The sequence below is a fragment of the Ictidomys tridecemlineatus genome, chromosome 11, assembly GCF_052094955.1.
Source record: "Ictidomys tridecemlineatus isolate mIctTri1 chromosome 11, mIctTri1.hap1, whole genome shotgun sequence".
In the NCBI taxonomy this organism is placed as follows: Eukaryota; Metazoa; Chordata; class Mammalia; order Rodentia; family Sciuridae; genus Ictidomys; species Ictidomys tridecemlineatus.
Window position 1 is genome coordinate 68207587 of NC_135487.1, and position 21633 is coordinate 68229219.

The 21633-nt window shown below is 39.2% G+C and overlaps 1 protein-coding gene across 4 annotated transcripts in view; it reads right to left on the reverse strand.

Annotated features, from left to right (window-relative positions):
• The window catches only part of Mcoln2 (mucolipin TRP cation channel 2), a 62031-nt gene that overhangs the window by 37784 nt on the left and 2614 nt on the right, over positions 1-21633 (reverse strand). For all 4 annotated transcript variants that reach the window (XR_013427874.1, XR_013427875.1, XM_078026625.1 and 1 more), the window contains exon 2: positions 3004-3163. Coding sequence is in view for 2 of the 4 variants with exons in the window: in XM_078026625.1 (XP_077882751.1) it covers positions 3004-3163 (160 nt within the window). In the remaining 2 variants the exon portion in view is untranslated. The remainder of the gene's footprint in view (positions 1-3003; positions 3164-21633) is intronic.

The window sequence follows — 21633 nt, forward strand, 5'->3', positions numbered from 1 at the left end:
ATAGGCACTGTGCTAAAAATTTACAATTATTATTTTTCATTTAATTCCTCCATATTGTATGAGAGTTGTTACACTGGGTTCTATATTTTTAAAAAAAAATAGGCCTTCTTTTCTTTCTTTCTTTCTTTTCTTTTCTTTTTTTTTTTTTTTTTGTTGTTGTTCTCCCTAGTACTATACAGACTCAGGAAATCAAACAGTGCCCATCACAATGTCAGGGCTAAATATGACTATAGTGTATACATAAGCACACTGAAGTCAATTAATTATCCAAGCTGGAATATCTAGAAGGTATCAAATTGAGGATTCAAACCAGGTCTGTTGACATTAAAGCCTGCTCATTCTTTTGACCATTGGGCTTCCCCAGCTCTTTTACTGAAATGCTGCTGTACTCAGATATTAGACCTATCCCTCCTATACCCACAGAAAAGAAACACAAAAGGTCTGAATAGAAAATGGACAATCAATTAAGAAAGTGGCATATGATTTGCTGATATATGAAGCCACCATTTTATTCAAACTCAAAGCCATCGATTCAACTTTGAGAAGAAGAAAAGGTTAGTGTTGTACTCTCTGCTTGAAACTACCCTGTCTGGCATCAAGAACAAAAATCTCCCTCCATTCTCTTGTTCATAGAACAAGCCAAGATCTTCATCTATGGTCTACTACCAGGGAGATGCGGGCATCCTCAAAGCTTCTCTCAAGAGGAAAAAAACCCTGAGGAGGAAACTGCAAAGGCTTTTTCTTGCTGTGACAGAACCAAACCCTCCCTGCAGAGGAAGAATAAGGGGTGATGGTTGTTATGGTTTGGATGTGAGGTGTCCCCCAAAAGCTCATGTGTGAGACAATGCAAGAAGGTTCAGAGGAGAAATGATTGGGTTGTAACAGTCTTAACCCCATCAGTGAATTAATCCCCTGATTGGGATTAACTGAGTGGAAACTGAAGTGGGAGGGTGTGACTGGAGGAGGTGGGAACTGGAGCCAGACTTTGGGTATGCACTTGAATCTGGCAAGTGGAGACCTCTCTCCCAATCACCATGTGAGCTGCTGGTCTCTGTCACACTCTTCCACACTCCTCTTCCTGTTCTGCCTCACCTCAAGTCCCAAGGAATGGAGCCTGCTGTCTAAGGACTGAGACCTCTGAAGCCTTTAGCCCCCATGTAAACCCTTCCTCCTAAAATTGTTCTGGTTGAGTCCTTTAGTCACAGCAGTGAATAGCTGACTAAAACACTGGTGTTGACCCAAATGACTTTATGTTCAAAAAGCAGCAGACAGCAAAAGTTCATTCCTATACCCCCATCTAGATCCTAAGATTTGCTGCAAATGTGACACAAGACAGAAAAATCATCACTCACTAAATGTAGTCTGGCAAAGACTGTGAATTAAACACCTCATTATGAAATCAATGTAGGAGAAAATATTCTGTACCAGGTAAAAACAAGATACCACTCTAATGAGGCACAAGGACCATGGGAGGGAAAGAGCAGAACTAGCAAAAGAATGCAGACACCTCCCTCAAGATTATAAATTACTGCAGAAGGCAAAGTAGGAATTAAAAAAAAATAAGATTCCTTCTCATCGACCTTGACCTTGATAAAATTCCACCCATCCCATTAGATTTGAGAAGGGAGTGTAAAAGAGAAAAGGAGGAAGAAAGAAAAGTGGGATTTGACAGAAGAAATCTCCAATTAGATAGCACCCAAGTAGCAAAACTTAGTGGAATGAACCTACAGGGGAACAAAAATTCAATCTCTCCTAATTTTATTAGGGGAGACAGGTAAGTATGTCCACACAAAAAGTAAATTACTGGTTCCCAGAAATACTTCCTTATTAACAGTAAAATTAATGATGTAGACAGTAAAGAGTATTAAGGAAAACTACATGTCAAGTGGTCAGGAAAAGCTGATGGGGAGACGGGACTTCAAATAGCACCTGCATGGTGAGGGGGAAGGAACCACTCTGGACCCTTGGGGTACCAACAAGAAGGAATGAGAATCATCTAGTTGGTCTGGCTATTCTAAGAAAAGTAATGTGATATTAGCATGAAATAGACTAATATGCGGGAAGGCAAGAAGGACACACAGGATGATGACCAGAAGCAGCCTAGTTCTCTCATCTGAGTTGATAACTGTGAGCTCCAAGGGCAACAGTTACATCCAGAAGACATAGTATCAGAGTGTCAGAGGGCAGACTCCAGAGGAAGTACCAGACCGTCTGAACTCAAAGCCTGGCTCTGCCACTTACTAATTGGTTAGAAACAAATTCCTTCACTCTTTCCCCCCAATTTCTTCATGCATAAAAAGGGGATTATAACTGAACCTACCTCACAGGGTCACAGTAAGGGGGAAACGAGTTAACACAGAGAAAATGCTTACTGTGGCACATGGAAAATTCCATGCTAGGTTCAGCAAGATAATATGTTTACAGCTGTATCCCCAACTCAATATCCAGCAATGTTTCATGTGTTTTTTTAAATTGGGGCTCAGAATCTGTGCTAAAAAGAAGATAACAAGGGCTGGGGATGTAGCTCAAGCGGTAGCGCGCTCGCCTGGCATGCGTGCGGCCCGGGTTCGATCCTCAGCACCACATACCAACAAAGATGTTGTGTCCGCCGAGAACTGAAAAATAAATATTAAAAATTCTCTCTCTCTCTCTCTCTCTCTCTCTCTCTCTCTCTCTCTCTCTCTCTCTCTCTCTCTCTCCCTCTCCCTCTCCCTCTCCTCTCTCACTCTCTTTAAAAAAAAAAAGAAGATAACAAGTATGAAAAAAAACAAATATATGCAATTTAGAAGGAAACCAATCAATGGGATTTAGTAAGTTATCAGGACAAAGAAGGTAAGTCAAGGATGGAAATGACATTTTATGCCTTTGTAAATAGAATTTTAGTAACATTAGAGTGAAAAGCCAAAATGAAAGCTGGTTTAATAAGATAAGGGTTTGCAAGACAATTAAAATTAACCAAATGACAGTTTCATCTTGGGGTAAGGAAAAAAAAGTATGAATTACCTGTGCAGTAACCATGACTATCTTCAAAATCTGCAAACCCAGTTTCCACGGAATCTGGTGTCTGGCCCGGTACTTCTCACAGGGGTTCATGAAGTAAAACCTCAGGTCTTCCCGCAGACATTCTTCTTTCACTTCAGAATCCAGATGTGCCATTGCATTTCTGCCACAGAAGATCAATTTTTAAATACCCACAACTGTCTGTTCCTCAAAAGGCTCCTAAATGACACTTTCTCTTCACATGCTTTACCTGTTTCTTATAGAAACACAACTCTCCACCAATGAACTGCTTTTCTCTTCAGAAATCAGAAAATTATTCCAGACCTTCTACCACCTGACTTTCCACAGAGCTGTCCCTCCTATTCAAAGTGGTCATTCTCAACAATAGTAAAAACAAAAATAAAATTTATTTGTAAGACTCAATTCCTGCATTTGACCATAGAACATTCTCATTCTGCTATCACAAGAATGTATTACAAGATGTGTGTGTGTGTGTGTGTGTGTGTGTGTGTGTATGTGTGTGAGTGAGAGAGAGAGAGAGAGAGAGAGAGAGAGAGAATTGTAAGAGTATAAATGTACAAAAATGTCTGAGTGTGTGTATCAACAAAAATTAGATGGAACACTTTCAGGATACATTGCATATTTAATTATAGACTACATAGACTAATGGAATCTAATTGTTATAGAAGTTGAGAATCTATTCTATAACTGCACTAAGAGAAGGATTATGTTCCACTCTACCCCCACCCTCACCCCTGCTTTTTGGATAAAATATCAGTTATGATAAGGTTCCAGAATATAAAATGTTTCTAAAGTTAAGATAGCATTTTTTTATTTATGCCTAATCAAATTTTGTGTCATTATATTAGTAAAAATTTTACTTTAACTGTTTCAAGGACCAGGACCATTATTCAAACTAGGCCAAAAAGAAACACAGGATATGATTACAGGAAGGTATTATAACTGAGGGGACAAATGTGGTATTTTCCCTAAGTAGTCCCCAACATGGGGTGTGTGATACATTCCATTAGGAGTATAGAAAATATTAACACTTCCATTTTAGTCCTCATTTTAGAAACTAAAAGAATGAACTCTATTAAAAATTAACAAAGAATATACATATATAACATAATAATTAACATAGCTTAGAGAACATACATATAAGAAAATATATAAACATATTATATAATAATTTACAAATAAATATATATATATATATATATATGGGGAATGCTGTGCTCAAATTGTACTATTAGGTACATCAAGTTTGGAGACCATACCCTTCAAGCACAGGCTGTCTTGGGGTGCTAGATGCCATCTTGCCACCACAGGAGAGCTTGCTAGAGATTAGAGCTGGCACAGCAGGTCAGACAAGAGATGGATCCCAAGTCTAATAACAATATTTGGATTCCTGGATCCAACTCTCCCTGAGGCTGTCCATTCAAAGGCTTTCAACTTAAGCCAATAAATACATTTGGGAGCTCAAGCCATCTAGAGTCCTGAAGTTTCTGCTTCTCAGGAAGTGTCTTGATGGTAAGTTTAATGAATAAACTGTAATAGGTTAGGCCACCATTCCAGTTACTCATTTCTCATCAAGATTTTGTAATTGAAGTTAGTCTTGGGAATCCCCTTCCTGGAAATATCCAAATAACATTTTTATTTCTGAATCATGATCTCTGTTATCTAGCTTAACTAACAAGCTCAAAAGAAGCTCAAGGGGCTGGGATTGTGGCTCAGTGGTAGAGCACTTGCCTAGCATGCACGAGGCACTGGGTTGGATCCTCAGCACCACATAAACGTAAAATAAAGATATTGTATCCACCTAAAACTAAAAAATAAGTATTTTTTTTAAAAAAAAGAAGCTCAAAAGGGAAAGACTGTTTTAAGGCTCACACTCAGTTTTTAGTGATTTTTCTATTTCTAAATTGATTTTTAAAAAAATTTTTTTAGTTGTTGATGGACCTTTATTTTATTTATTTTTATGTGGTGTGAGGATCGAACCCAGGGCCTCACACATACTAGGCAAGCGCTCTACCACTGAGCTACAGCCCCAGCCCTAAATTGATTTTTTTAAGATCTCTTGTTTCCAGGATTAGTGGACGGGGATAGTCAGAATTATCCCATAGTAAAGGAGGAAAGAGGAAAGAATATAAAGACATGACAGGAGAAATAAAGAAAATAGAAGGGAGAAGGGAGGAGGAAGGGAAGGAAAGAGAGAAAAGAAAACTAAATGAAACACAGATTCTTGAAGGGTGGGATGGGAAAGTATCTTTAAACTATCAAAAAGAGTCCAAGGAGCAGAGAGCTCCTGGGCCAATCTCAGAGGCTACTGGAGAAGTAAAGAGCCAAGTGTCAAGCAGACACACTTAGGCTTTTGTTTTGTAGCCTCAGGTAAGGGAAGCAAGAGAACCACAAAGATATAATAGGACAGCTGTCCCCAAAGGGCTGCTCTCTAGGGACAAGAACCAAAACCGAAACTGCCTGTCCCCAAATTTATAGGACTACAAAGGAGAGGAGAATGGCTCCAAATCACAGAAAATAAATTAGAAAGGAAAAGTAGACCTCTTTTTACCTCTACCTCTCTTAGTAGACCCAGCATGAAAAACGGACAGTCACAGACCAGCCCTGTGAGTGTCACACCTGGTTGAGCCAGGGAACTTCAAACGGTGAGCTGGCTTGGGTCTGGGAGGCCCAGACTGGAATCACCCATGATATCCCAGAAAATATAAAGATGTCTCCAGAGGTTCCTTAAGACTTGGGGTACTCTAACAAGTAATTTATAAACACAACAACCAGCAGGCAGTTAAATATAACTAAGCACAGAAGGAAACCGAGTCACATAAAGCAGTTACTTAGAAACAACAGGAATAGAACTGAGCATACTAGAATCAGATACATTGGAAAAAAACAGGCTTACCATATTTAAAGACAAACAGTGTGGTAAAAAAAAAATCTATGAGAAAACTTGGAAAAGACAAAGTGCTTTTAGAAACAAAAATCAGTTAGCATAATGAGTCTTATTTCAAAAGAAAGAGAAGACTTTACAAATGTGTTTGTCTTGCGCCTGCTACAGTCTTGATTCAGTCTGACTAACGGGACAAGCACTTACTCTGCTAAGTGAGGATGTGATAAATGCTCAGGACACAGGGTTTGAATAGGTTCTATGTCCAGCAGGACAGGCAGAATTGCCACAGCATTAACAAATAGGTCAGCGAGTGCTGGAGCATAGCCTAAAACATATTATGGACACAGTTCTGACCATGGGGAGAGAGAATGCTGTGGGAACCCATCACAGCCATTGAACCATGTTTAGTTCCATACTCTTTGGGACTCAAGCCAGTTTGAGTTCCAACATTCTTGCTTCTCAGGAAGTGTCTTGATGGTAAGTTTAATACATAAACTGTAATAGGTTAAGCTATCATTCAAGTTACCTGACTGGGCAATGAAGGACCCATTCCCAAAAAGAAGGTGGCATCTTAACTGTTCCTGAGAGCAACATCTTGAAACATGAACTTCAGAGCCCTGAGAACATGCCTGTAAAAAGCCTTCATGGACATGCTTGAGCAATACTAAATTGAGAGCTAATCAACATTGCTTTAGTGGTTGAGTATTGCTAAAGGATTCATCCTGATGATTCACAATATGCTTTCCGTTTAATAAAATGAAAACAGAATTCAAAAAGGTGTGTGTAAAATTCTCAGAGCCCTGAGAGTAAAGCCATGGAGCTTCCCCTGTTCCCCACACACACATACCCGACCTCTGTATGAGGAATGCTAAGGCAAAGGAAGAAGAGGCTGTTTTTGCCAAAGCAGGGGAGAAAACACATTTGGCCATACACCTGTGAACATCTGGAGAGCCAAGCTCTGCTGCTGACATTTTCCTTCCACCCAGGAGCTCAGTCCAAGGGAAGAGAGAGATATGAATAGATACCAGTGCCATCAAATGTGTTGGGAACTATAGTTGAAGTGTGCACTGAGAACCCTAGGAACAGAAAGAGTGTCTGATGCAGTGTGGTTGCTTCAAGAGGCTTCAAATGATTCTGGCCATTGATTCCTCCCATGACATGGCTACTGAAGGTTCAAGAAATGATAGCTGCTGTTAACATTAACCTAAGAAACTTTATTAAGAAGTCTCAGGCAAAAAAAAAAAAAGGCCAGGCGCAGTGGTGCATACCTGTAATCCCAGTGTCTCCAGAGACTGAGGCAGGAGGATTGCAAATTCAATGCCTCAAAATAAAAATAAAAATAGCTGGAGATGTGGCTCAGTGGTTAAGCACCCCTGGTTCAATCCCTGATCACCCAAAAAAGAAAAACAAAAAGAAGAATAAAAGAAAATGGTAGCATTTTTTTTCCAAAATAGCAAAAAAAAAAAAAGTAAAGTAGCAGTTAATGAATGTCAAGATGGCTAATTGTGCTGCATTGTTTATACTACTATATTCTTCCAGAATTGTTTCACTTAAATTATTTACAAGCAGTTGCACCACTTCTAACATTGTGAAGTATTAAAATTAAAAAGACTGTGCATGTGTGTGATACTGGGGACTGAATTCAAGGGTGCTCTACTACTGGGCTACACTCCCAGTCCCCCTCTTTTTTTTGGAGGTGGAAAGGCAGGGTCTCATTCAGTTGCCCAGGCTGTCCTTGAGCTTGCCATCCTTCTGCCTTAGCCTCCCAAATAGCTGGGATTACAAGGCATGTGCCACTAAAAAAAGAAAGAAGCCAGGCACAGTGAAGCATGTCTGTAATCCCAGCAGCTTGGGAGGCTAAGGCAGGAGCCAGCCTCAGTAAAAGTGAGGTGCTAAACAACTCAATGAAATCCTGTCTCTAAATAAAATACCAAATAGGGCTGGGAATGTGGCTCAGTGAGCGAGTGCCCCTGAGTTCAATCCCCGGTACAAAAAAGAAAGAAAGAAAACTTTTTCTAAAGCTACCCTGAAAAACTGTTCTCTTGAGTATATAAATCAATTGGCAAATATAAGATACTACTAGTTGAATGTGACCTACTTATAATAATAGAAATACAGATAATTAGTTGTACAATGAGATAGATGTTCTTTAATAAGTCTAATTTATTAAGTTTTAAATAACATCTAAATTCAAAATATAAAGGCTCTAAAATCCTAGTAGTTTAAGGAAAATGTAAATCTATAAATTTTCTAAATTTTTCTGAGGGTTCTTTATTGCCCACTTCTTCCAATTTGTAGATTCACAATAGTTCCCTGATGGATGAAAGGTATTAAACAGACACATACCCAGACATCTTATTGTTATAACAAAAACAACAACTAAAAAAGAATGGTAGAAAGTGAAGAGACAGAAAAATTAAAAAGCTAAGAGAAGAAATAGGGCAACAGTTGTGGCTCAGTGGTAGAGTACTTGCCTAGCACATATGAGGCACTGGGCTAGATTCTCAGCACTCCATATAAATAAATAAAGGTCCACTGACAACTAAGAAAAATTACTAAAAAAAAAAAAGAGAGAGAGAGAGAAAGAGGATAGTATTAAAGGACCAATACCTTTCTTCATTTGACACAAACTTCCACACCCTCTGATGCTGAGCACTAGCTGGTGATTGGTACAGGAGAACTAAAGGCTACAATTGCAACTTCCTAAGCAAGAATTAGGTGAACAGACAAAGAGAAATACTGCTACTTCAACTGAGGTCATAAACCCTAAAGAGAAAGGGCCAAGGCTTTCAACCTTTGCCCAAGAAAATGCACACACTAGTTTCAGTGATGGTGCCTTGTCAGAGAAATAAACTAACCAGCATGGGCTGCTATTGCTTTGGACTTGCACTTGTGTGGTTTTTACTCCTCCTAGCAAGAGTGACAAGGACTCTCCCGGTGATTCAAAGGTGCAACCAAGTTTGAAAAACATCCACCTTAGAGGTTACCTGTTGTTCATTTCACAAATGAGGCAATTTAAGTGCTCTAAGGTTACAACCCACCCCCAACTACAGGAATCCAATGTTTCTTCTTGACCCCTGAGTTAATATTTCTTTAAGAAGTAATAGCCAATAATATGGTCAATAATGAAGAAAAAACTGGTAGGTTCAAATACAACTTCTCTCATTTGAAAATGTTTGACAAATAAGTATTCTAGTCCATAAATTCAGGAGGTTTCTACATGGTAATATTATTTAAAATGAGAAACACACACATGCAAACACACACACACACACACACACACACACACACACACAAGTAAGGCCATCTGACGGAGTGAACATAGAATTTACCTTCCTCAAGGTACCTTTGTGCTTCAGATCCTCTATTACTCCAACGAAGCTGTTCAGAGTAAACATCATCTCTATTTTCTACGTGAGTGTCCGTCTCTCTGTTCCCACTGCAGCTGCCCTGGCCCAACCACATCATCTCTTACTTAAAAATTACAATGAACACTTCTTGGGCTTGGTGGCTCAGCAGTGTTTGATGCCACTGACCACCACCTCCCTGACACAATTGCTTCTCAGCTTCTAGAACACTCTGCTCCTCTGGCTTTCTTCCTACCTCACTGGGCCCCTTTCAGTCTTCTTTGCTGGCTCCTCTTTCATCTGACCTTTAGATATCAGAGCAGAGTTCACAGCTCTTCTATTCTCCATTCTTTAGAAGAGCTTGTCCCACCCTATGACTTTAAATACAGTCTACCTGGTGGAAACTTTTACATTTGCATCTCCAGAAAACTTCTCTTTTGAATAGATTCCCTTCTCTAGCCCCTTCCTTGAAACTCCATATGCATGTCTAATCGGTTTCTCAACCTGTCCTCCGCCCATCTTCTTAATGCAATGGTCTGAACACATCCATTCAAGTGCTTCAGTTGTTAGCCACAGTGCATTCAGTGGTTCCCCACCTTGACTGTGCAGTAGGATCAGCTGGGGAGCTCTACAGAACTTCTGCATGGCTCCCAGCCCCTTCACCCTCTGGTTTAATTGGTCTAAGGTACAAACTGGGCATCAGGATTTAATAAGCCTCCCAGGTGATTTTCATGTGCAGAAGAAACCACTGCTCTACAGCACTCTTTCATTTCTCCTTTCCTTCAGTTCTCACATCCAGTTTATCAAGTCTTCCTTCAACTTGAGCTATGAACTTGAGTCTCTATTTTCTACGTGAGTGTCCGTCTCTCTGTTCCCACTGCAGCTGCCCTGGCCCAAACACATCATCTCTTACTTAAAAATAGCAACGGCTTCCCAATGTACATCATTGCTAAAGGGGAAACTGATTAAATAATTTTAACTAATTTCACAAGTCAGACATCATTTCCATACTTCAAACACTTTAGGGACTTTCCCCTACTCTCAGAATAAAGTTCAACCCTGACCATTGCTTAAAAGACTTCCTTCCACCCTCACCTTCTCTTACCCTCTTCCACTTCTGCTGAGGGCCATTACCAAGTAGGAATGACGCATCGAAATTTCCTTGCCAAGCGTACCCCATGCTGCTTAGAGGACATTTGATGGAACATTGCATGCATGCTTTAATAAGGTGACCTTGCTCAAGGACCAAGGCGGATTTGGGTTTAGAGCTGATCAGGTTTGAGGAAGTAACCGGCTCCTTGAGTTTAAGGCATTGCCAGTTTAAGATAATGGGTTTTAGGGAAGTTGGAAGTTGAAGATTATTGCTGGGATTAGGGTGTTCCTGCTGCTTGTTCCCATTGAGTTCTCGTGAGATTAAAATGGGATTTGGAGAGAGCCTCGTGGAGTAGGTGGTTGGTGCGGGAGGCAGCAGAACGCGATTGTCCCTGGACCTGTGTGGAGGTGGTGTGAGAGCTGGAATAAAGAATTGCTGTTTGAATCTACAAAGCTGTGTGGTGGCTCGTGATTCTGGTGCCAAGCAGAGACACTGGCCTTTGGCATTTTGGTGGCCCGTAAGGGGAACGTCTGAAATTTGGAGGTGAGTAAAATCGCTCCCCCCTGAGGGAAGGCGAGAGAATGGGTGACCATTTCAAAAAACAATGTGTTCTTGTTTTGATTTATTTCATTTTTGTTTCAAGCTGCCTATCCCTAGAAATTTCTCAGGCAAACTGGGAAAAATGGTTGGCTCAAGGTTTGAAGTTTGTTAGCCCCGAGAAAGAGAAAATTGATACAGTGAATTTTTATTCAGTTTTTGTTTCATTCAGTTGTGGTTTTGTTTTGTGTTATCTTATTGGATTGCGTTATCTTTATAGAAGATTAGAAATTATTAAAAAAGAAGCCGAAAAAGTGTTAAGTAAATTGTTAGAGATTCAGACCATGGAGGAAGACATTTTAGGTCAAGCAAAAGAGAAGGTCTCTCAAGCTAGTCAGAGAAAGGGAGAAAATTTAAAGGAAAAGGGGTTATTAGAAAAAAGGCCACAACAAGAGGCTGTCACTAACTCCGTTTTACCAGAGGGTGTAATTCAACCAACAGCCCCACCGATGGAGACAGCTGAGTGGCCCTCAAACCCCGTAGTTGATAGATGGGATCCTGAGACAGGACCTCAAAGATTAGCATGCCCTGTATTTGAACAGGCAGGAGGGCGGCGAATTCACCGTATTTTAGAATTTAACACAGTGAAGCAGTTAAAGGAGGCTGTAACAACCTATGGTCCTCAAGCCCCCTTCACGGTAAGCATGGTGGAGTCCATTACTAACTTGGACATGACGCCAGCAGATTGGGCTAGCATGTGTAAATCTGTGCTAAATGGAGGACAATATTTGTTATGGAAGGTTGCCAATGAGGAATTTTGCATGGAGACAGCTAGGCGAAATGCAGCAGCCGGTTACCCTCAAAGAAGTCTTGAAATGTTATTAGGAAGGGGACCTTATGAGAGTCAGCGGCAACAAATGGAATATGATCCTGCTGTATATGTACAGATTGCTGCAGACGCAGTTAGGGCATGGAAGACTTTACAAGGACATGGAGATTTACAAGGTCAGCTATCTAAGGTAATACAGAGACCTAATGAACCTTACGCTGACTTTGTAGATAGGCTTATTCAAACGGCTGCCAAAATTTTTGGTGACACAGAACAAGCAATGCCATTAATAAAACAACTGGCTTATGACCAAGCAAATCGTTGCTGCAGAGAGGTTATTAGACCATGGAGACATGAAGATTTAAACACATATATTAAATTATGTAGAGATGTTAATGAACAAGGGCAAGTCATGGCAGCTGCAGTACAACAGGCTTTAGGTGCCAGGCTAGAAACATGCTATAATTGTGAACAAACAGGACATTTTAAAAGGAGTTGCCCCATAAGAGGAGGGTTTAACAAAACTAGAAATCAAAGGAATAGAATACCGGGTATTTGCCCACGATGCCGTAGAGGGAGACATTGGGCTAATGAATGCCGTTCTCAAACCACCATAGAAGGTACTCCCTTATCAAAAAACGGACAAGGATCAGGTATTTACCCACGATATCGTGGAGAAAGGCACCAGGCTTCATTGCCAAAAAACGGACCGGGGGGCCCAATGCTCCGGGGCCCACAACCACAAATATACGGGGCAGTGGAGGAACCCAGAAACCCCATCAGGGTGGTGCCCAGGACACATTGTCCATTAAATCCCTCATCAGACAAACCCGAGGGAGCGCAGAGTTGGACATCTGCGCCTCTGCCAGAGCAGTATTAACTCCAGAGATGGGAGTTCAAATCATTCCCACAGGAGTAAAAGGACCTCTTCCCCAAGGAACAGTAGGCTTATTGTTGGGACGTAGTTCATCTACATTAAAAGGACTTATGATAAGTCCTGGGGTAATTGATCCCGATTATGTAGGTGAAATAAAAATTATAGCTAGTTCTCCAGGAGGTATATCAGTAATTTCACCTGGAGATAGAATAGCACAGTTGTTAATACTACCCAGCCTACATAATAAGTTCTCTAGTCTTAATGTAGAAAGAGGTTCCAAGGGATTAGGCTCCACAGGTGTAGATTGGGCTATGTTGTCTTTAAATTTAGATTCTCGCCCAATGTTAAAACTAAATATTCAGAGTCGTGACTTTAATGGACTGCTGGACACAGGTGCTGACCTTAGCATCATATCTCTTCAAGAATGGCCAAAACATTGGCCATTACAACAAGCCACTCAAACGCTTCGAGGCCTAGGAGTGGCGACTAATCCCCATAGAAGTGCTATGGTATTAGATTGGAAGGATCCTGAAGGATGTGAAGGAACTATACAGCCATATGTTTTGGATCACCTTCCTATTAATTTATGGGGACGAGATGTCCTAGATCAACTAGGTTTGATGTTAACAAATAACATCAATCCTAATGTGCCCACTACTAGGGCTAGACAAGGTATCAGGAAAGAAAAAAGATTAGGAAAACAAGAACAAGGTATAGCAGCACCAATTCAAATAGATCAAGGAACAGACAGACATGGGTTGGATTTTCAGAAAGGGCCACTGAGACAATCAAAATTACTTGGAAATCAGAAAGACCAGTGTGGGTTCCTCAGTGGCCCCTGACTAAAGAAAAGATACAAGTAGCCCATGATCTGGTCAAACAACAATTAGCGGAAGGACATTTACAACCTTCCGTATCTCCCCATAATACTCCCATTTTTGTTATCAAAAAGAAATCGGGTAAATGGAGATTATTACAAGATTTAAGAGCAATTAATAATGAAATGGTCATTATGGGACCTGCTCAATCAGGGATTCCTCAATTGTCTGCTTTACCAAAAACGTGGCATGTTTTAGCTATAGACATTAAAGATTGCTTTTTTTCGATTCCAATTCATTCCGAGGATAGTCCACGTTTTGCATTTACTATCCCTGCATTAAATCATGAAGGTCCTGATGAGAGATATGAATGGAAAGTACTCCCTCAAGGAATGGCTAACAGTCCAACTATGTGTCAAATATATGTTAATAAAGCAATCCAGCCACTTAGAAATCAAAATCCTGAACTAAAAATATTTCACTATATGGATGATGTATTATTGGCACATAAAGATAAAAACACATTGCTGGAATGTTATGCCACACTTACAAACTTGTTAAAAAATTATAATCTAGAGATAGGAATAGACAAAGTACAATTAAATTTTCCAATTAATTATTTAGGAGTTCTATTATCCTCAACCATGGTCCGTCCACCTAAAATTCAAATACGAGTAGATCAACTCAAATCACTTAATGACTTTCAAAAGTTGTTGGGAGATATAAATTGGATAAGGCCTTATCTAGGCATACCAACAGGAGAGTTGGGACCTTTATTTGATATTCTAAAAGGTCCATCAGATCCAAATTCACCCCGAATGTTAACTCCTAAAGCTAGAAAGGCATTAAAAACTATTGAGACATATATGGAAAATATGCATTTAGATAGAATTGATATAAGTTTGCCTTTATTATTTATTGTACTACCAACAAGAAATATTCCTACAGGAGTATTTTGGCAGGAAGGTCCATTATTGTGGATACATTTATCTTATTCTCCTAACACTATTCTTACTAGGTATCCTGAGGCTGTAGGACAATTAATACTCAAAGGTATAAGAGCAGCAAAGACAGTGTTTGGAATTTCTCCCAATAAAATTATTACTCCATATACTATGGAGCAAATTGATGAGTTAGCTAATGAATTAAATACTTGGACAATAATCATGTGTAAATCGAATGTTTCATTTGATAATCATTTACCATCTAATCCTTTGTTGTCTTTTTGGTCTAAGCATCCTGTAGTTTTTCCTAAAATGACAAGAAAAACACCTATCATGAATGCTCCAAATATATTCACTGATGGGTCTAATAATGGTACAGCTGCAGTAGTTACCCCTGATCAAACTTTTACATTTTTAGTTCCCAAACAGTCAGCTCAAAAGGTAGAGCTTAATGCAGTTCTACAAGCTTTTGTGATGTTCAAAGATTCTGTATTTAATTTATTCTCTGATAGCCAGTATGTAGTTAATGCTATAACATCCCTTGAAGATGCTGGTAGGATTTCCCCTTCCTCTACTGTTTTCTCTTTGTTTTCCACTATACAAAGTCTAATCTGGGATAGAAAAGATCCATTCTTCATAGGACATATCAGGGCACATACAGGATTGCCTGGAGCCCTTAGTTTGGGCAATGATTTAGCAGATAAAACTACACATGATATACATATTTTTTCTACTGTAGAAGAAGCTACAAATTTTCATAAAAGGTTTCATGTTAATGCTAATACTTTACAAAAGCGTTTTAAAATAACTAAGGAACAAGCCAGGCATATAATAAAACAATGTCAAAATTGTGTGACCTTTTTACCACAAGTTAATCTTGGAGTCAATCCTAGAGGATTGATACCTAACCATATTTGGCAGATGGATGTCACACACTTGCCAGAATTTGGAAAATTAAAATATTTACATGTTACAGTTGATACTTCTTTCGGATTTTTGATGGGCTCCCTTCATGCCGGAGAAAAAACTAAAGATGTTATAGCTCATTGCTTACAAAATTTTGCCACTGTGGGTGTTCCTAAACAGTTAAAAACTGATAACGGTCCTGGTTATACGTCTAAATCTTTTAAACAATTTTGCTCATCATTTGGTATTACTCATATAACAGGAATCCCATACAATCCACAGGGACAAGGCATAGTTGAAAGAGCTCATCAAACTATTAAAACGTACCTATTAAAGCAAAAAGAGGGAATTGGAAAGGGGTATATATCCCCCAAAGATAAACTTAAAATAACCCTTTTTACTCTAAACTTTCTAAATTTGGATTCATCAGGACTTAGTGCTGCGGAAAGACATATGTATCCGAAAATTTTGTACATAAGCCTAAGGTACTTTGGAAAGATATTCTAACAGGACAATGGAAAGGTCCCGACCCAGTTATTGTCTGGAGTTGGGGTTCCGTTTGTGTGTTCCCACAGGGAGAACAGCAGCCGATTTGGATTCCAGAGAGGTTAACCAAAACAATTTCTACAGAAAAAGAAGATGATTTGACTGAAATCCATAACAGCTGAAATCCAGAGCTCCAGCTTGGCTATTCTTACATCTGCGACAGTGATTAACCACGGTGCCTTTTTTCAATATCTATTTTATTATTGCTTTTTCCCACATCGTAAAGTTCTATTTTATTTTTTGAGCTCATACAAACCTAGGTTAATATTTTTCTGATCAGTTTTGTTTTTTGACTATGTTTTATTTTTTGACTGTGGAGTTTTTAAACATTGCAATGGAGATTTTACCTAGGTAAAGCTACAAGGCCGTTATTATTGTCTTATATGTTGTATGTTATGTGTGCCCTGTTTTGTGTTGCATGTCAGTATGTGTGTATGTCCATATTTTTATATGAGGAGCGCTCATGAAAAAATGGATCCGAATTTTTTTTTTATTCACGTGATTTAAGTGGTTTAATCTAATTAGGTAAATAGCTGTTAATGATTGTTTTCAAAGGTGGTTAATAGATCTGTTTGCTTACTATTGTTTTTAAAGGTGATTAACAGATCTGTTTGTTTACTTTCACTTTTCCTTTTCATCATATTTAATAATTCTGTTCAGGATAATGTCTCTTTAACATCATTGCCAGAATTCCCATCTCCATCCCAGTGCCGGTGAAGACAAAGAAAACCAAACTACAGCTTCTATGATAGCTACCACAGGAAACTGTATAAACTGATGCATCAATGAATATAACTCAACAAGTAATGCTCAATCAAGGACTTGATTTACTTTGGGAGGAAATGGACATATTGATAGACTCCTCCGATTTGAACTGCCTGCAGAACCTGACTGGACTATTTATCAGTTGCATGCATTGTGAACTATCGTCTGGTGCAGCGAATGGTGGTAATGCTGGCATATTTTTGCTGATGGTGTCACCAGTGATGCAATTTCCTTGCCAGCGCACCCCATGTTAATTGTGGTAATGCTGGCATCTTTGCTGATGGTGTCGCCAGTGATGCAATTTTTCCAAAGGAGCCGTCAATTGGCTTGGTGTCGTGGCATTTCTGTATCTTCCTCCCTTCTACTAGTGATGGTCTAAAATTTGGGGGCCAACAGAGGTGAGGCAAGAACCTCACCCCCCCACTGGCACCAAGGTTAAATTTGGGGGCCAACAGAGGTGAGGCAAGAACCTCACCCCCCCACTGGTGCTTAGGCCTATCCACAAGCATGGCTGAATGCTGGACCGGTAGTCAGCGACGGGTTGATCTGATTGCAGTGGATTCAACCTAAGACAGGGGACTGACGCCTAGAGGTCAGTTCATCCGATGACGGGTAAGAACCATATGTTGAATTGGACAACCTACCAGGCACGGTCCTAAGCCACATTGCTTATTGTTTAATTAATCAGAAGGGGGGAGATGCTGAGGGCCATTACCAAGTAGGAATGACGCATCGAAATTTCCTTGCCAAGCGTACCCCATGCTGCTTAGAGGACATTTGATGGAACATTGCATGCATGCTTTAATAAGGTGACCTTGCTCAAGGACCAAGGCGGATTTGGGTTTAGAGCTGATCAGGTTTGAGGAAGTAACCGGCTCCTTGAGTTTAAGGCGTTGCCAGTTTAAGATAATGGGTTTTAGGGAAGTTGGAAGTTGAAGATTATTGCTGGGATTAGGGTGTTCCTGCTGCTTGTTCCCATTGAGTTCTCGTGAGATTAAAATGGGATTTGGAGAGAGCCTCGTGGAGTAGGTGGTTGGTGCGGGAGGCAGCAGAACGCGATTGTCCCTGGACCTGTGTGGAGGTGGTGTGAGAGCTGGAATAAAGAATTGCTGTTTGAATCTACAAAGCTGTGTGGTGGCTCGTGATTCTGGTGCCAAGCCGAGACATTGGCCTTTGGCACACTTCCTCACTACACCATGGCTGCCTTCCTGGCCCTGGGACATTCCCCATTCTGGATTTTTTTTTTTTAATTTTTATTGTTGGTTGTTCAAAACATTACATAGTTCTTGACATATCATATTTCACACATTTGATTCAAGTGGGTTATGAACTCCCATTTTTACCCCCTATACAGATTGCAGAATCACATGAGTTACTGGGTTTTACACTGCTCTTTCAACCACCCTCTTGCTCTTTCCCCAGATCTTCAAGTATCTGGCTCCTTCTCATCATCCTTCACGTCTCAGTTCCAATGTTACCTTTTTAGGGAGGACTCACACTCCCTTACATGTGGCCTTCCCCTCTGTCTCTCCTGTCCCTTCATGGTTGAGACCCAGTCTCTGTGGGTCTTCCCTTCAAGATAGCTTCACCAAGCTCCTTTCTAGCTCCTAACTATACACCACAGTACACAGAGGACTACCTAACACAGAACAGGTCCAAGGGAATATTTCTTGGAGAAATGAGTCAGTGAATAAGAAAACAACCCTGACTACATGAGTCTATACTTTAGTAAGTACCCTTTAGATCAAATAATGAGAACAATATTAATAACACAATCATAGAAAATTTAAAACATTGATATGAAAAACTGAATTAAAATATATTCAACTATTGCTTAGGCAAGACAATTGAGAGGATTCTAGGTAATTTAGCTGACTAAAAAAAAGTGATAGAAATTTTATTTTGTTTTATCCACTATTTCTTATGTATTTCCAAATGAATTACAACGAATTATTATCATAATTTGCTATTCATTTAGGAGAGAGCTAAAATCTTCCCTCAAAATGAATCTCCAAAAAATTATTAGACACAGTAAATAACAAAATTGGTAGTAAAGGATAGAAAAATTTTAAAATAATATGCCTAACTAAAACTAAATTCAGAAGCCATGAAAATGATTGATAGACCTTAAAATAAAAATCTAAAATTTCAATAAGTCAAAAGATGAGCAGGCTGAGAGAAAAAGCCTGCAATCTGTATAAGAAGGCAAATCTCTACTGTCTGTGACCTATAGAAAGTTCCAGACTACTAATTTTTAAAAAAATATAACCCAATATAAAAACAGGTAAAGGATCTGAACAAAACATTGTCATTAACAATCTGATTGGTGAAAAAACCTCTTAATTTTTATTTATCAAGAGTGGAGTAAAAAAAAGATATGTAAATTTTGAAGGGCCCTTGGGCAGTATTCTATAAGAGTTTCTGTGGTCTAAGAATCAAACTCCTGTGGATCTATACTTCAAACTTTAAAATAACTGGTTAAAAGGATAGTTACAAAAAATACTGACTGCAGCCCTCTTCATAACTGTGCACTGACTTGAAAATGTCTATGACTGATTTTTTTAAAGTTAGAAAATAAATACTGTGGGATTCCATTTTTTTTTAAATGTCTATATGTAGACATTTCAAAATGTCTAGAAGTGTAAAAACCAGAAAACAAAAGCAAAAGTCAAACCTGGTAGCCTCCGTGAAGTATATTATAGGTGATATTAATTTTCTTCATCAAGTTTTTCATTTTCTTCATATAGTCATTAACATGAGAATCCTTGAGTTTTCATTTTGGGTCAAGCTATTTCAAAAAGAGAGAGCCTAATTTGGGGTAAAATTGGGAGTTCATAACCCACTTCAATCTAATGTATGAAATATGATATGTCAAGAGCTTTGTAATGTTGTGAACAACCAATAAAAAATAAAAATAAAAAAAAATATATGTAGCCATTATGCTGAAAAGATCAGTAATAGATGGTGATAGAATTTTTCCTTTTAATGTGAGTACATCCACAGAATAAAATATTATGCTCTCATTTAAAATGATGTCCTAATAAAGGGATCAAATCCAAAAAAAAAAAAAAAAGAGAGAGCCTAATATGTGTCAGGCAATCAGATATTTCCTTGCCCTTAGTTTGTGTGGTGGTGGGGGATGGAGAGGGAGGCAGATAAGTATAGAGACTAACATTCAGGGGTCTTGGCCCCATCAGCCAGGCAGAGTGCCAGGGGCAGGGCTGCGGATGGAAGATTCCGGGACAATCCTAATGACTTCAACGTGACTTTTTCACTCCAATTTTTATACTATTAACTAATTTCCTCATGGTTTTCTAGAATGAAAGGAAAATAATGTCCAATCAATTAAGGGTCTGGAGCAGTTAGGCCCCAACTGAAGGGAGTTGAGTTGGTGGTGGGGAGACAAAGAAGTCAACTTTGGTTACTTTCTCAGCATCTCTCTCAGAACAAAAATAATGCAATCATTCATATCCTAAGAAGTTCCCTGAAGATAAACCAAAGGGACTTTTCATTTTCCAGTAGAGCCACCCATAAAAAATGAACATGTTAATCTTCCAGGAATTTCCCTAAAGACAACCATGCCACAAGGTTCCTATAACACCCTGTCCCCTCTCTGTCTCCAACCACTTTGTTGCCTCAGACTTCCAAGAAAGGAGAACTAGAGCTGTATGTCTTAAAAGTGCTTATTCTTAACAAGCCACACTCCTTTTGAAAATGTAATGAAGAATCATCTCTCTGGGGCAGAGATAAGTACAAAGGAAGCTCCATTTTGCAGCTTCTTATTAAACAGGGTTCCAAATGCAGTTAAAGCTGTGAAATACAGCTGAAATTATGGCATTTCCTAACCCCAATATTTTCCTTTCTCTCACATCTTTATTAAGAACCTGATAGGTATGGCTGATGGCTCTCTCAAAGTAAAATAAGTTATAAATAAATAACACTTTTCCCCTCAAGGAATGGAGTTCACACATTTTTGCACAAGCCCACTTCAGTGTCATGGTAGTACCTAGATTTGCCCCATCTTTAGATCCCTCTAGCTGGAATAGGTGATACGATTTTTTTTTCAATGCCCACCATTTGAACTGTGAGACTTTTAGAATTATTACACTAAGGTCAATTTGCCAGAATCTCCAGCCTCACAAGTTACCAATTATTGCCTGGCAGATGTTTTAAGGCTGAAACTGCCAAGATGTATTCAAGGGGAGAAAAAAAAATATTTAACTTTCAAAGCAGAATAAAGGAAGCAGCTCATCTGACTGAGGGGAAAGGCAAATGCACAATGTGACCCTAAAGCAGTCTCTTCTATATCAGGGAGAAGGAGGCTGAGGCCCAAGCTGGAAAGAGATGACAGAAGTCAGCAGCTCAGACAGAAGTGAGCTGAGAGAAAAAAAATGGGAAGAAAAAACCCAGATGGTTGCCAAAGCAAACAAACAAGCAAAAAAAAAAAAAAAAAAAAAATGGCTTGAAACATTGGATACTAAATAACGTGTTCCAATTCTGATATAAATAAATAAATAAATAAAAATCTGGAAATAAAATTACATCTCTCTATGAGCCCTTATCAGTAGCATTAGAACTCTCTAGCCACTGAGTCCTTCGGAAATGACACGTGGATCTCAGACTCTAGGCCTCAGCCAAAGAGAACAGTCTCTCTGCAGGGAAGCATCCACTTTTAGTTTAGCGGCCAACGAGACTTTCTTCAGCCACTGTTTTAAGTCTGAAAACTACAGACACACAAAACCACCTTTTTTTTTCTTCTCTAAATTGTAAAACTATTCTTAATCTGGGTTTCACTTCACTAACGGAGGAGTGATTAAACAAAGAGATTAGCTTGTGAATATGACCATCTCTGACTTTCAGTTCCCTATTCTTTATCATTCTGTTCAAAATTTGTCCACCAATTCTTCTTACTTGTTTCATTAGGAAGTAAGTTGGTGGTGGGGAGGCAAAAAAAACAACCTCTCCCACATCTCTCTTACTGAACTTTTCTTCCATTCTCAACTTATTATGGCACATATTCTTCTGTTTTCCAATAATACTGTACAACCAGACATCTATCTACAGTA